Genomic DNA, 17032 nt, shown 5'->3' on the forward strand with positions numbered 1-17032 from the left:
TAATGCTGACCAATGACTAGTGCATGTGCTTTACTAAGATTAAAAAAGTTCCTGCCTTGAAATTGTGCTTTTTCATTTTGCTTTTCACAGATTTGTAAAAAAAAAAAAAAAAAAAGTAATAAAATTAGTAAATAAATAAATTACATTAAAAATAAACCATTTATAGGAAATTCCCATGTAAAACGACAAACTTTATAAATTATTACCCAAACCTATATATAACAAACAATGAATATTATTATTGTCACCATCATCATCATCATAGCAAGATAATAATAATATAATCAGATCTGTGGCTTTTAGAAAAATGTCTCTCAAAAATTATGCATTTAAAACAGAACGGAAAAGTGCTTCACACAGACACCACCGTTACTACATTCCTCAGCCATTCCAGAACATTCCCTTTCCAAATCCTGACACAGTGCAGCGTCAGTGCATTTCAGATAAACAAGCTGCAGGCTGGCACCAGCCCTGCCACTAATCAAGCCATCCTATGATCTTTCTGGGCACGTCTGCTGTGTCCAATTCTGTCCAGTATTGTCTGTCTGTCTGTCTGTCTAACAGCACATCAACAAATAAACCCAATTTACAATCAGAGCAAACAGGTCATTACTGCCTATCTGAGAAAATAAGTATTTACCCTTATAAAATATACCATGAATTATCCATATAACTGCATATAAACACACAAAAACACAATATACAGTATATATTAGATATATTGTTTGGATACATAATAAAAATGTAAAAGGTTGGACATCAGTACTCTATTACTCACTAAATTTGATTAAATTAAGAAATAATAAAATAATGAGAACTTTCTTTACCACAAGCACACTGAGATCATATCAATCAGTGTTTTCCCCAGTCTGAAAGTTCTTCAGGTGCTTCAGGCTTTTTATGCGTTTTATACTGAGAAGAGGCTTCTGTCTGGCCACAGTGCTTTAACTACAAACTGGTGATGACTTTGTTTGGTGGAAAAAACAGCTTAATAAGGAGTCCTGGTTGTTCCAATCTTCTTCCATTAGAGAATTATAAAGGCCACTGTGCTTTTGGGAAATTGCAGTGCAGTAATTTTTGGTACTTTTCTCCAGATCTGTGCCTTGTACGTATTGTATGCTCTTCAGTACCAAAGAAAGTCTGAAGTATCGTAGAGAACTGTCTTGCAATATATTCAATATATATCATAGAATCACAGTATGATGATATAATCATTATTATGGGAAATGTATCATGATATTGTATCATGAGAAGCCCTGTGATTCCCACCCTTACTTATGTTGAGGCAAAATTATTTTAGTAAAAATCTGAAACCCTTTGTTTTTATTTTCTCATTAGCTTCATTTTTTTGTGTGTGTGTGTTTTAGAATGTGAAGAAGTGAGAAAAGGTCTTTACAAATGCATAATTAAGTGTGTGGGTGTGTGTGGGATACTAACCACAGGTCCTTGAGGCCCTGAGTCTTTGAAGCGGTTGGACTCTTTGTGGAAGCTGTAGTTGGCTCCTGAAGCTTTGGCCACTTTCTGCATGATGCTCTCAGGCTCCACATCCTCCTCTGCTCGAGCGTTTATGGTCACATGTGCTCCCTGCACAAACACACACCCACGCACACAAATGCACAAACACAAAATTAAAGTTCGGAACTGCAAATAGCAGTTGCTAATTTCCCTTTTTTTCAATTTTCAGTGTTGCTCATACAAAGTCAGAGTATTTATTAAGGGTAGGCGATATTGCCCTAAAGTAATATCACAATATTTCATGGTATTTTCGTGATAACGATACTCTTGGCGATATGATAAAACACTGAATTAAAAATATATATATTTCAAGAATTCACTACTGCAACAAAATGAAAATTAAATTTTATTATTGCATACGACACATATGATATGGCACACCCTTAACTGAGATATTAAGAAATAAAAGAATTTTACTCGATGTGTAACAGAAGTCCATGATCCAGAATGTAATGATACTAATAATGCACTCCAAATATCTCCATATATGCAGGATTTAAGTAAAAAAATGATTCTGGACAGATATAATCTGTCTCTAGTAGATATATAATCGGAAATAAGAACAGTGTACTTTTTTTTTTTTTTTTCTAAAAACAGCAAAAAAGTAGTATCCTGATGTGATAATTAGGGGAGGGTGATATGGCAAGATATTTCAGGGTAATATCGTTCACAATATTCAAAAATGTTGGGAATATTATTGCGTATGATACAATATGGCACAATCCTAGTGTTAATTACAATAAAAAGCAAACTAGTGATGTGTGTAATATAAATAATAATATTAATGGTGACTAGATTTATCAGCTAGGCAAACACACAAACATGTATTCTGTATATGTTGTAAATATTTTTTTGAGATTTGTTTTTTAAATCAAACATCATAAATCCTATTCCAGAAAACATTAAACTAAATCACCACATTTCTTGTCATAAAATTTGCACTATTGTTGGGATGGTGTGTTGCAATCCTTGTGTTGCTGCACAAAGATTGCAACTCACCATCCCAACAATAGTGCACTTTTAATGACAACAATGCTGGTTGAACTGAAGTGACTCTGAACACAAAACACACTGATAAATAGTTATATCAGTCAGGCCCTACAAGCAGCACAGTGAAGTCTGTAACCTGGCTTTAAAAACAGACTCAAAAGCTATAAAACTGCTTTGTGACAAAGTCCATTGTGAAAGCACTATGCAAATAAATTTGAATTAAACACACAGATGCAGAATCCAGCAGTAACAAAGTAAGAAAGTGTAAATAAACAGATGCTTTTGAAGTGTGGGTGGAGTCTTCACTCATGTCCCTGTTTACAGCAGTCTGACTGATCTGCTGGAGAGATCAGATTAAGGACAGATGGAAGATGGAAGAGCACCACTATAGAAAACCTCTGAGCACCAACACTAGACTCAAGACTCCTCCCACTCAGTCAGAGTGCAACTCTCTGTGTGAGTGTGTGTGTGTGTGTGTGTCACCTGAGAAGGCCAAACCGGACCCACCTTTAGAAAGTTTGCCATTGAGCTAACATGGTTGGCACAAAGTCCTTTCCTAGCATCTTTCACCCCCTCGCCAGTCTGGAAACAAATTAAATCATACAGATTTTAATAAAAGACATAGAAACATGCTGATTATTTTAAATACAAAAAAACTACACTGACATAGCCTTGTGGGATAACAATAGGTAAATTGATCTCAGTGAACCGCAGGGACAGTTTGTCCATTCCTATAGTACCTATAGTAGGGGTGTAACAGTACAGAAAATTCATGATCCGGTTCACAGATCGGTATTAAACCCCACGGTTCAGCAGTGATGGTAGTAACGGCGTTGAAATAAACGGCGTTACTAACGCTGTTACTTTTTTCAGTAACGAGTAATCTAACTAATTACTCTGACTGTAACGCTGTTACCATTTCCGACACCCCGTTACTGCATGTTACTTTAGCCTATTATCTATTATTATTATTAGGGGGCCCTGACGCTTTCAAGTTGTAAACAGGTGGGCCGTAAGGTAGAAAAGGTTGACAACCTTATGAAACACGCTCTGAGAAGGTGGAGGCCGGGAGGGGGTGGGGTGGGGTTTAATGCAATAGTAACGCAATATTTACTTTTACTGGTAACCAGTTACTTTTATAGTGGAATAACTCAGTTAGTAACTCAGTTACTTTTTTTTGGAGAAAAGTAACTAGTAACTAAAACTAATTACTTTTTCAAAGTAACATGCCCAACACTGCGGTTCAGTAAGTTTTCGGTACGGTTGGTAGAAAAAATAAAGAGACTGAGCATTCTGTACAGCCTCTCCTTTATTAACTTCATAATAAAAAAAATCATCTTCAATATAACCATGTTTTGTTTTTTGGGATGGAATGTTGTAACGGGCCTTGAGCCCTTTTATTAAATGCTTGAAACCTGGGTTTTCTCCTACTGTCATCATGAGAGAGAAGCTCCATCTTTTAGATCTTGTTGGAACAAACAAACAATGAGCCTGATTGTGGCGCCTTATTAAGAACAAAAACAGCAGCATTACCTTAACTGTTTAAACTACAATTATTTTTACTAAGAATATTACTGGATGCATTTCAGTGTTTGAGTTCTTTTTAAAAAATATCAGCATTAGATTGTCAAAATTAAATTATATTAGTGGTGTCAATAATTTAAAAATGATTTAAAATCAAGATCAAGCCATAAATAAATAAAGCCAAAAATAATAATGTATTTAAATATTTTAATACATTTAAACTGCAATATTTTGAATATTTGCCAAATTCCAAATATTTCTAGCCAAATATATGCTTTATGCTAATTGATAAAATCGATTTAATCGCCCAGCTCTATTCTGAACCTGTTAAAACAACAGGTTAAGGTCAAATTTCTTTTATTAGGTTCTTGATTAAATACATACTACATAATAAACACAAACGTCTTTGAATAGCTGAATAGGGTTGTTGTCATATTGAATAACCAGATCTACTTGAAACACTGTATATATGCGAGGCAATTTCTTACTGAGATATTACAATTGCAGAAATGAAAATAATTGAGAAATGTGTTGAGAAGCTCTTACCCAGTTGATGAGGACGTATTTGGGGAGGCCTGAGTTGGGGTCTTGGACTCGGCAGAAAGCGTACATCACCTTCCCGCTGTTCAGCTCCTCAACCAGCTCCTCCAATCCACCATCTCACACACAGACACAGACACACACACACACCCATATCAGCCTGTACACACCATCACACACCACAGGCCTCTCCCAATGATGTGGTTTCAACCATGGACAAAATGTCTAGGGCTAAATTCACATTACAAGCCTCATTAATCAATCCCAATTTTTCCTCAGATTGGATTTGGCCATCATGACTGTTCACATTCATCAGTGTAAGTGAGCTGTAGCTGTCTGTAATAAATGTGAATGAATCAGACTCTGAACTGGCACTCATGCGTATATATTAATATATTAATACATTTATGCTTTACACCCCTGCAGAGACGTAAAAAAATAGGAGACTTTTAGGTTTCTGGTTGGAATATTAATGGGAGTTTGGTTACATTTAACCTGGTGACTATTTACAGATAAAGTCATTTATACAGATCAGAGCCTGGTCCTGATTACTGCCTGGCAGTGGTGCAAAGATTACCTATAAGGGCTTTCTCCTCAATCACCAACAGCACTAAATGAATGCATACAGTAATAAGACAAAGTCTCATCTCACCGTTTACATTCACATTGCGTGCATATTATTTGTACACATATCTGACCATATTAAACCATATTGAAGTGATCCAAACCCAGTTTAAAATGATCAGATTTGGCATGTCCATACAGTCCTGAAAAAATCAGATCTGTATCATATTAAGACAAGAATCAGATTTGAGTCAGTTCGGTCTGGTAATGTGAGTACAGCCTTTGTAAAACTGCTGTCAAATTAGTACAAAAATTTTAAATCAAATCAAACATTGCTAAACTAGTCTGAGTTAATGAAATAAAATAATATAATTTTATTAAGCTTATATGCTCATTAAGGCTTCAATAAATTACTTTTGTCTTTACATGTAGAATCTCTTAGAGACACTCACCTCCTTTCTCAGCCAAGCGGATATCATTGCTGTTTCCCTCATAAGTAAACAAGGCCCTACAAACAAAATATATATAAATAAATATATAAATATAGCACTTATAAAAAGAAAAGAAACGCACTGCAGAGTAAATATCTATTAACCCTAAGGGTGGGCGATATGGTCCTAAAATAATATCACAATACATTAGCGTATTTTTGCAATAACAATATTTTTGGCAAATATGACAATATTTACGTTTACATTTTGATGCAATAGGAGATTTTAGTTCATTTAGTTAAAAAATATACCACTGCAATAAAACAAGTAAGTTTCAAATATTCAGTAAATACAAACCAATGTATAACGGTTTCTCTATTTTATTAACAGGAACTTACCAATATCCTGATTTGTATGACACAATGTAACAAAATGAAAAATATAACAAAAATAAAGTAATGTAACAAAAATAAATATCACAAAATTAAAGCACAGCATATTTAGTGCATGTAAACTGCACCAAATACTGAATATAAGTTAGAAAATAGCTACAAATAGTAAATACAAAATAGACTGATTTCAAGAATACCTTGATACCACGATATTATTGTGTTAAAATATGGCACACTCCTAATTAATACTGTGGTAAATATTGTGTAAATATTTTGTAAATCTTCACAAAGCTGCAGAACCCCATTAAAGCCAGTGTACAAATAGAACTAACTGGATACCCCTCTACAGAGTATATAATTTAGCTCTTCACATTGAACAACAGTAAAGTACAATTAATCTTAAGAAAAATGGACAGAACATTACAGAAGCCCTGAACAATGATGTATTACCAACTTTGCCTGGAAAGCTTAATGTGACAAGTCCTGGCCTTGCTGACTGGTATCAGCGATTGGTATTTGTCTCAAAATACAGATCTGAGTGGCACAACTGTCTAACTGTCTCCATAGTCAGAGTGCACACTTGTTCCTGTCCCATGACATGCAGTATGTCTGTGTATAATACGGCACATATACCACTTTTTCAAGTGAAAGTCTAAATGAACAATGCAAAATGTGGTCAGTCAGGTTAGTGTTGTCACTGTGTTTTGAGCTCTGTGACCACATTGTTAGAGAGCAGGAGGTCAGTATTAGGGTTAGCATTAGAGAAGCTGGACGGAGGGAATGGATGAACACAGAGAATACATAAACAGGAGACAAGAAGCTCTCTTGTAGAAAGCAGATCAGATTTGTAACAGATCCAGTGGGCTTTCAGAACTGTTGAACTCCGCTAGTCCTGCATTTCAGCCCTCAGATTTGGTTCACTCACTTTGAACAAAGCTGCTTGTGTACAGAGGAAGCTGTGTCAACTTCCTCTCTGAAACCTGGGGCTGTCGAGCCCATGCTTACTGTCAACTCAACAAAGAGGAAGTGCGGTGGAGAAGAATGAGAAAGAGACCTTACACAATCACATTTTCTGTTACTGTAGACAAACTGGACCATATTTAAAGGGTGCAAATAAAAAAGGTGTAATGGGGAAGTTCTGCAGAAAAAAAGGTGATTCATCCCTCATCCAGATGCAATCCATCAGCCAAGAAATGTTTAGCATTATGGCATTATGGCTACCACCAATCTCACCTCTGTAAATACATTCTCAAAAACATCACTCAATCATTTCATCCAGATCTTCTCTGCTTACCCCACAAACACAAAACAAAAACTTCTCCAAAGAGCTGAATAATGAGGCACCAATTTTAAACACACAGAACAATTTGTATCTTGGTACAGCTTGTGGTATCATTAGCTGCATTGCAAAACTAGAGGATACAAACATTTATTGAACACTTGATATTTATTTGACCTTTAATCCCAGCATTTTTATTAGAAGTGATACTCTAGTCATAAATGTACCTCAGCAGTGCTACTCAAGTCACATGTGAATCAAATTTACAAACAAAAACACAGCCTTTTTTTCCCTCTTATTGGCTTGGCGAACAAACAGATGCTAAAGCTAAGTTATTTCAGCTAACATTACTTTCTTAACCCTTAAACATGAACTTAAACTTGCCGTTTATCATCTCACTCCATGATCTGTATACACGGGGGCCAGGGGAAAGGGCAAGAGAGAAAGCAGGGTGGGCCTTAGAAATCTTTCGTTTGAGGAAACACTAAAATAGAAATTTAAATACACAAGTCATTGCTAAAGAGATATAAAGTAAAAATCTATGGTTGAGTTTTGTAAAATATGTGGGGTTTCCTTTTAACAAAGTAAGATTTTCTCAGTTAGCCAGAAAACGTTCCAATAAGATGAAACCCAAAGAACGATTCTACTGATTTTTCCTGAGCTTTGTCTACCCATTTCAGGTCTAAAATGTTCCTTTTTCCTCTCCCTAAAATGCAAATAATAGGTTTACTTTGGGGAAAGAGAGTGGCAGATTCCTGAAGATGAGAAGAAGCAACCCAATGAAAACAACCGCCCTCAGACTTAATAACTCTAGTCAGGACTTGCCAAAACAGAATCAGAGCCTCCCAGGCCTCGCTCAGTGTGTTTAGAACTAAGAGCACAGTAGACGTACACAGTTTACTGCCTTAATGGCTGAGGAGCTGTTGGTACAGTTAAGATGCTGAATTCAAAATAGAGACTGACAGCTTCAGCCACTGCTGATTCCTGACTGAGTGTAGAACGAGTGTAGAACAAAAGGATTAAGTGTGAAAAGAAAAACAGGTTCAGCAGAAGTAATAAGATACTGCCAGTGATAATTACCGCTAATGGTTACTATAGAAAAGGTGCTCTAGTTCAGGGGGACTAACACAGTACGATTTAATATTCCTCAGTCCATAGTGGTGTGTGTGTGTGTATTGGGAATATAACATAGAAAACATTGCTATTATATTATATTTTGCAATACTGTAGAGATGTTTTTAGATTTTAATGCACAAACCATTGCAGACAGTGGTTCAGACAGTTCAATTAGTGTTGTTTTTACAAAAAATATAATTTTAATCCTTTTTTTTTACTAAGATTTTAATATTTAAAAAATGAGGAGAAAAGAACTGCCATATATGGTTTTACTTACAGTATGGCAATTAGGGCTGAAACAACTACCAACTATTAAAATGGTTGGTGTGGTGCAGTGGATAACACCACTTCCTGCTAGTTAGCTACCACATCATGTGGATGACTGGGGTTCAATTTCCGGTCTGAGTGACTATGCTGCGCTACACCAATGAGAATCCTTGGGCAAGACTTCTAACACCACATTAGTCATTTAATTTAATTAATAAGTTGGGTCTAAATTATTATACTTGCTACCCCCCCAAAGGTGGGGCACTAGGCCAACCAAAGCTGTTGCAGAAAAGCACCATTAAGCTGGATGCATGGTGGAGCCAAGGGTGAAGGAGATTCACGGTAAGTTTGTACTTAATTCTATTTTTCTGAAACTCCATGATCCTACAAAAGATCTTAAACAATCAGTACTGGGCAGCTCAGAAATGACAACAAGCTCCTTTATAGCTACTCTGATCTCGCATCTGATCTCTGAAAGTCCAGACTGCATGCTATACTGAAACCGGACAGGATCAGGTTTCCACACTGTACACAGTGTACCGCACTACACAGCTCTGGAAAAAATTAAGAGAGCACTTCAGTTTCTTAATCAGTTTCTCTGATTTTGCCATTTATAGGTATATGTTTGAGTAAAATGAACATTGTTGTTTTACTCTATAAACTACAGACAAAATGTAAAGCATTCATTTGCAGAAAATGAAAAATGAAACTGAAATCTGAAATAACAAAAAAAATGCAGAGCTTTCAGATCTCAAACAATGCAAATAAAAAAAGTTCATACTCAAGTTATGAAGAGTTCAGAAAATCAATATTAGGTGGAATAACCCTGGTTTTTAATCACAGTTTTTATGCATCTTGGCATGTTCTCTTCCACCAGTCTTACACACTGCTTTTGGAAAAATTCAAGCAGTTCAGCTTGGTTTGATGACTTGTGATCATCCATCCAGGTTTTCAATTTGGTAAAATCTGAATGGCAATTTTTTAGAGCTGTATATGGCCAAACGTATTGGGACACATGGTCATGCATTGTTTCTTCTAAAATCAATGGTATTAAACACAGTTTATCCTAAATTAGATGAACTGTCCAGGAAAGGCTGTCCACTACTTTTTCAAAGCATTGCTGTGAGGATTTGATTGCATCCAACATCAAGAGCATTAGTGGGGTCACAATAAGCTATCAACCAAAAAAACAAAACTTTGGTCAAATCAAATACTTGGAATTTTTAGCCGAACAATTTGAGTTGCTGGATATTCAGTGCATCCCTAGTCCAAATGTTGGATACTCACCACTGAAACTCTTCCCCAAATCATCCCAAAAATACTCATTCCAGAGAACACAGTTCCACAGCTCAGTGCACAGACTCAAGATTACATCTTCATCACTTTATACACTCTGAATTCTAGTTTGCTGATCTAAAAAAATATTTTTTTTGTATGACTTCATATTAAAAATGATTTTATTCTGCAGCATGGTTTAAGAGCTCTGGGATAGAAAGTGAATGTAATTAAAATATGGGTTATATTTAATTACTCTCCATTTCTAGTCCATTTAGACATCTGGGCTCACTGCTACGTCTCTTGAGCATGAAGCTACGTTAACCATCTTCTGCCTCTTCTGTGTGGCCCACTTTCAGTGAGAAGCAACAGTCAGCCACTTCCTGGATGTGTAAACTGTACTGTGGAGCGCTTCTAAAACACCACACTTCCAGCTCACAGCCAAGATAACTAGGGCATTTACCTCATATTAGCAAGATACATTCAAAAATGACCAACTCAACTGCTGTGCAATGTAGGAAATTATGCAGTTGTGGACAAGCAGCTTCAAATATTTTCTCATAAAGCATCTTAATTGGGGATATGTTTCTTCAAACACACTACTACCAGCATGACAATACAATATGTAACAAAGAAAACTGTTTTAAGTGTTCTTTAGTGGTCCTCCCCAAGCTAAATCCAGTAATCTTTAAAATCTGTGTCATGTAACAACATGAGCATGGAGCAGAATCCCACAGGAATGTTTCCAACATCTTGTAAAATACTTCTGAGATAGGAAAGGTTTAACTAATACAACTACAAACGGCATTTACTGAGTAAAAGGGTCAATTATTTTCTAATTACAATTCATGTTGCAAATCAACCACAATACAAATGCATTGAGAATATTGGGTACTGTTGTTAAACATCTGGGAACACAAATGCCACTCATTTCAGCTTTGGTGGAGCTCCATCTAGTCTTTACAACCCTCAGGATGATGACTACCACTAGATATTTCATGTTTTGTGGAGACACTGAAAAGAAGCTTGGGGAGTTGGATAGTTTTGGACAGTGTACTGATGACTAAGCTGTCACAGTGACTTATAACTGCTGTAAAACAAAGCAGGGAGGGTTCTTCTGCTTTCAGCCACACTTGCATACAGATGCATACAAATGCTGATGCTTCAACTCATAGACTGTATATAGCTGGACAGAGCATCGTCTCTCAAAAGTGAAGCCACCACAGGATGGGTGCCCCCTGCTGTTCGGTTTCAGAAAGCTGTGTAACTCCACCCATTCCCATAGGTTTCAATGGCAAAACAGACAACTTTCAATCACGTTTTTTTCTAATATACTGTAATTCTACCCCATTTATTTAAATGCAACAGCTAGTGTAACCTCTGCTTATATTGTTAAATTTTTATATCCCCACAGAATTCGTTTTTTAAAACGTTATTCAGCTCTATTCAAAAAAGGTGTGGTTATTGTAAAAGGGCTGGTTATGGGCGGGACCAACAACAGACCGTCAGCTCCGCTCGCCCCGCTCTGCAGTCTGTGACCGCGAGGCAGCCCTCAGGGGCGGGGTTATTTAAATGAGTAGGCTGCTATCCACAGTCTTTCTCCCTCCTATGGACTCTACTGCGCAGAATCGGGTGTCAGGATCGCCAACATGGTGGAAGATTTTGGCTTCATTTTTATTGAATGAATGGGAACGGCGACACGGCGTCCATCTTTTTTTACAGTCTCTGCTTCAACTCATCTCAAAAGCACTGGATGGAGTTTGGTAGGAAGGTAAAAACTTTAAACTGAAAACTCTTCAAATGTCTAGGTGAGGTTGGATACTGATTCTGAACAAGTCCAATTAATTCGAAATTGGACGGAGCTCCATCACTCCAGAGAACGCAACTCAATTGGTCCACAGTCTAAGTCTGGTGAGCGTAATACCCTCTAGCTGATCTGGATGTGGATTCTTATGGACAGTGCACTGATGACTAAGCAGTCCCAGTGAGTTACTCCAAATTATTGTTTTGGAAAATAGATTCAACAACACAACTAATGGTGATATCACTAATTTTACAACACTTTTATTTATTTGCTAATGATGCTAAAATGTTGGAACTTTGCTGTAGGGATTTAGACTGTTCTTCTTAGGGCTGAAACGGTTAGTTGAAAAACTGTCTACTTCAATTTCGGTAGCACTGAATCCTCCTCTCCTAAGAATCGGGAAAACCCTTCATGCATCTGATACAGCTATATAGCAGTGGAGCGCTAAAGTTCAGGAACCTAGCAGCTAGTAACCTTAAATGCTGCAGCCTCTGCCACCTGTTGCTCCATTTAGGAGGGGAGAACAGGAAAGTTAACTAGCTCACTACTGAGACGACCTACTAGCAATTTTTTATGCTTGTTATGAAGACAATGTTCATAAACACTGAAACTACACATTAAACTATGGTAATATAGTGATTATCCTTATTTCTAACAAGGAAAACTTTTTTTTTTTCGTGCTGTCGTTTTGTCAGTGATTCTCAGCTCTCTGTTTTGAGTGTGCCTCTGAAAAATCACAGTTTGAAGAGTCATGTAGCCCCAACACTTCTGTCTCGTCTATCCTCAAGCCTAACAAGAATCAGGACACCCTACTCCTGGGTGTGCACATGCAAAACAAAGTGGTAGGGCTAAGGGGTGAAATTGGATTGGGCCAAAGTGCTGGGGACAGAAACGCAATGAATCCTGTTCATGTCGTTTGCCATTTGCTACCGGAGCCCTGAGAGAGCACTATTGGTCTTGTTCTCTCTGGGTGGGTAGATGGCGTGCTCTCTCTGCACATCACTCTAAAGGGTGATGTAGGTCAGAACAGGCGTCTGTGAGCTGATGTATCGGAACTGAGTCGCTGCGCTTTCCTCTGAGTGTGCTCTGATGCTAGTCGGTAATGCTGCATCAGCAGCAGTTTAAAAAGAGGCGGTGACTGACTTCACATGTATTGGAGGAGGCATGTGCTAGTCTACACCCTCCTAGTCTTGGAGCATCACTAGTGTGTTATGGGAATCCTAATGAGTGGGTTGAGGAATTGACCATATAAATTTCCTTTTTCATTTTAAAGCGATGGAGGGTATGGTAGAAATAATTGACTCACTGACTAATTGAATAAATAATCTTTAGATTACTCAACTAAGTTACCAAAACAACCATTAGTTGCAGACCTAGTTATTCTGCTTTGTACAACAAGATCATGTATCACTGGCTCTCACTGAGCAACAGTTCCAGCTAAATTATGTCTGACTCCTCACCCATTCAAACAGGATGCAGAGAGAGGCATTATTGAGGTCAGCCATATGTGAAAGCAATCAACTTTCAGCTGAGCTGAAGGAAAAGCAAGGCCAGGTCATTAGTTAATACAGCTAGAGTGGGTTTAATTCAGCTGTGAAACAGGTTTCCTCCAGACTCTCTTCATCAACTGTCGTTAAGTTCAACCCACTGAAGCAGCGTTTAGTTACACAGCGACAAAACACACAGCTCACAGATAATAAATTTTCTATTTTTAACTATACGTTTTATTTATTAGTTATTTTGGATATTTAACCACTTACTTAAAATATTCCCAACAAAATGCAGCTAAAGCTAGGTTAGCTCATTACTGCTGTTTTGTATGAGGAAGCCAAACCCTCACACACCACCAGCGGCTAACAGGCTACGTTAGCTCGCTAACAGCTAACCTAACCGAACTACCCAGGCTAAGCTAAACAACAAGATGCTGTCAGTCAATGCCAGCTAGCTGCCCTTCCACCTACCAGTTAGTGTCGGATTTCTCGTCCACCACCTCTTTATATGCGGCGGTGAGGGCAGGGCCGTTCTTGCTCAGGTTCACAGACATTTCTGTTTGAAGGAAAGGAAAGGACAGGACAGGACCGCGCACACGACCGTCCGGATCCAGGGGGGGAACCTCACTCGGGCGGCGTCGGTGAGTGAGGGAAGCGCGTCCCCGCCTGCCACGTTACGTACAACCACCACACCTCCAGAGAGAGCGCGTCCCCAATCATACGCCTGCACTAAACCGCACACTGAACACTTTAGTAACGCAGCGTCGAAAGCACTGGTAGTGCACTATTTTAGCACACTATCTAGTAAGGAAGCGCACGGTGTTGGACAGACCCAATTAGTTAACTGTTGGGATGTAGCGATACATACCATTAATATCGGTTTCGAAAGGGACAGTGTATAATGCTAATATTAGTTAGCTAGTAGCATAAACTATAAAAAATAAATAAATAAATAAAATAAAATAAAATAAAATAAATAATAATAATAATAATAATAATAATAATAATAATAATAATAATAATAATAATAATAAGTAAGTTCCCTCTTTTGTTTTTGTGTATGACAGAGAAGGCCAATCTCAACAACCTTTCCTGTTACTAAATTAATTCTTAGATCTTATTTGATGATTTTTAATATATACATTTTGGGAAAAATCACTAGAATGTGCACAGTGTCCAACTGCATTTTTTCATGTTTTTGCTAATTATATGCTAAAAACTCAGTCCTGTAAAACTCAGGTGAGTTCCAGTAACATTGAGTGAGTAGATTTATTGATTTATTTTGGTTTTAGTGATTTATTGATTTATTAACGTGAATATTAATGTAAACCATTTTTTGTCATTAAATAAATGACAAATAATGGTTTAACCATTTCTTTAACATAAACACTTTTTTTTTGAGAAAACCAAAGGAATTAGTGGACTTGGAGTTCAGAAACCTTGAAAAAAACTGCCTGAGACTGACCAGTGCATGTTTTGAATAGCTAAATATATGTGTTATTAGATTCAAAGTTGAAAAAATATATAAAAAAGATAAGCTTAATTTGGAAGAGTTTCAACAAGCAAATGGCACCTATTCTGAGTAATTGACCTTTAAATAGATTAACATGGCTAAGGTAGCTGACTAGAATATGAGAACTTAGTGAATAACAGGCCCAGGCTGGAAGCTAGAATACCACTGTAAACAATGTCCTTGTTCTGCAAATCTAGTATTTGTTCATTGGATCTTCACTTTGCAAAGCTCTCTGTGGTGAAAGGCTAAAGGATACCATCTTGTGGATGGCTGGGATATGTGCATGGATTTGGCGCAGTTTGCTGTGTTTGCAGGGCCTGTTTGTTTGACCCATAGCTGACTTAGTGTTAGCTATCTGCAAAGTTATTACTCACAGACTAAATCACTTGATTAGCTTTGATTTTACCCTTTATGTCAACGGGTTAACATGATAGTTTGGCAAAAATGTCGGGGGTTTTTTTTGGCAAAAAAAAAGAAGTAATTTTATTGTAAATGCAGCCCATCTATCCTTACATGTAGCTATGAGGCTAATTCAGGGAGATTAGCTAATAAAAACTGCCTGCAGACCATATATTGTATTGTGTCAGACTGTGTGGACCCTTTCAATAAGCTACTAATGTGGTTTCTGACATTGTAACACACTGGTATATATAACAGTGGTCTACATGCAAAATTAGCTCGTAGCCGTCTTGGTCAAGAACCACAGCAGTGTGGTTTGAGACTACTGTGTGATAGAACTGACTGCAATATGAGACGGATATGAGTTTCATTTTCATTTCTTTTAGCTAGCATAAAACCCTTTATTTAAATAAAACAGAACTAAGTCACTTTGCTGGTTGTGTGTCAACTCATAACTTTAAAACATGGAATAGAATGTTTTATTCTTTTGACTATTCATCATAATTATAAGACTTAAGACCACATAAAATCATAGTTTCCCAGCTTATCACTTCTTATTTTACAACAGCAAACCAGCATTGTCTTCTCTTTTAGGGACAAAATCCAAATAAATCAATTGTATTTCTAAAAAACTGTATAAACCTGTAAGTCAGTTTCAGAAAAGGGTCATTATTAGAATACTGTGCATTTTAGTCATAATTAAAAATGTTTAAATTAATTAAGATTTTAATAGTTATCTAGTCCCATAACGATCATTTTTTATTTGTGGACGAAATAACTGACAAACAAGAATATTGTCATTTTAAGACCATTAAATGTCATTGACATAATGATAATAGCATAATAATGCAATTACTCCCTTTTAAAGACAATCAACTTTTAATTTATCATAGTTAGAATATGTATACTTTTATCACTTACAACAGTCCACTCTGCTGTGTTACTGATGCACTAATAGAGGCTAAAATAAATGAATAAAATAAAATAAATTGACTTGCATGTGAACAAACATACAAATAAACACAATAGACAATATCACAATTATTATGAAATTATTGAGGTCATGTTCATTGAGATAAATCAGTAATCTAATTATCGTGACAGGGCTATATTTAATATATTTATAAGTCTTCAGACTACTCAAAATCTTATTTTTACATTTTAAATTGTTCATGCTGACTTGTTTTGTCCCAAAAATACATTTAGATTTTTTTTCATTATTTGGTAACAGTTTACAACAAGTGTACATTGATCAACAGTACTTAAATAGTCTCAACTATTTGTTAATTGCCACTAGTTAACATGTTATTAAACATTAATCATTAATACATTTTAATGCTTAACAATTTTGTAAACAATACTGACTTATTAGTTTCAAACTTCAGTAATGATTGATAATGATTAATAATAATAATAATCATAATTTATCTAGTGTCAGTTAATAAGTAGTTGAAACATTCTGTAGTAAGTACTGTTAATTTGCCCTTAATGTACCCTTATTATAAGGTGTTACCATTATTTTAATTACTGTAATATTTTACCATGACATGGTGGACAGCTTAGGCTTTTCCTAAGCTAAATATTTAGATAATATAAGAAATATTAAGTTAAATTTAATTTTGTTAATTACTGAACATGCAGTGTCTTCAGTCTCTTGAAAATAAAACAAGTGTGAAAGTTGTAGTGTCAAAACAGGTAGGGTTATCCCAAGATGACAGGGTGGACAGGGAATTCATGGACAGGTTTAGCTTGATATTTTTTTCAGAAGCACTTAATAAAAAAATTAAATAATATAGTTTAAAAGTGGAGAAATACCATTAATTCATTATTATGCTTACTCTGGAGACCAGTCCTACCGAGACTGGACTAGAGTACAACACTACAATATCTTTGCATTACGCAACCCACACTGTAACACCAATATGAAGTAAAT

The 17032-nt window shown here is 36.4% G+C and overlaps 1 protein-coding gene across 4 annotated transcripts in view; it reads right to left on the reverse strand.

Moving 5' to 3' along the window:
• dbnlb (drebrin-like b) overlaps positions 1-13846 on the reverse strand; it is a 43033-nt gene extending 29187 nt beyond the window's left edge. For 2 of the 4 annotated variants that reach the window (XM_022670534.2, XM_007231480.4), the window contains exons 1-5: positions 13659-13846; positions 5586-5641; positions 4576-4688; positions 3013-3087; positions 1438-1584 (exon numbers count right to left, since the gene is read on the reverse strand). In XM_022670534.2, coding sequence (XP_022526255.2) covers positions 1438-1584; positions 3013-3087; positions 4576-4688; positions 5586-5641; positions 13659-13741 — 474 coding nt within the window. In that variant the 5' untranslated portion in view covers positions 13742-13846. The remainder of the gene's footprint in view (positions 1-1437; positions 1585-3012; positions 3088-4575; positions 4689-5585; positions 5642-13658) is intronic. The other 2 variants (XM_007231483.4, XM_007231482.4) reach the window with 2 other exon arrangements.
• Between the last annotated feature and the right edge of the window lie 3186 nt (positions 13847-17032).

This window comes from Astyanax mexicanus, chromosome 12 (assembly GCF_023375975.1).
Source record: "Astyanax mexicanus isolate ESR-SI-001 chromosome 12, AstMex3_surface, whole genome shotgun sequence".
NCBI classification, from domain to species: domain Eukaryota; kingdom Metazoa; phylum Chordata; class Actinopteri; order Characiformes; family Acestrorhamphidae; genus Astyanax; species Astyanax mexicanus.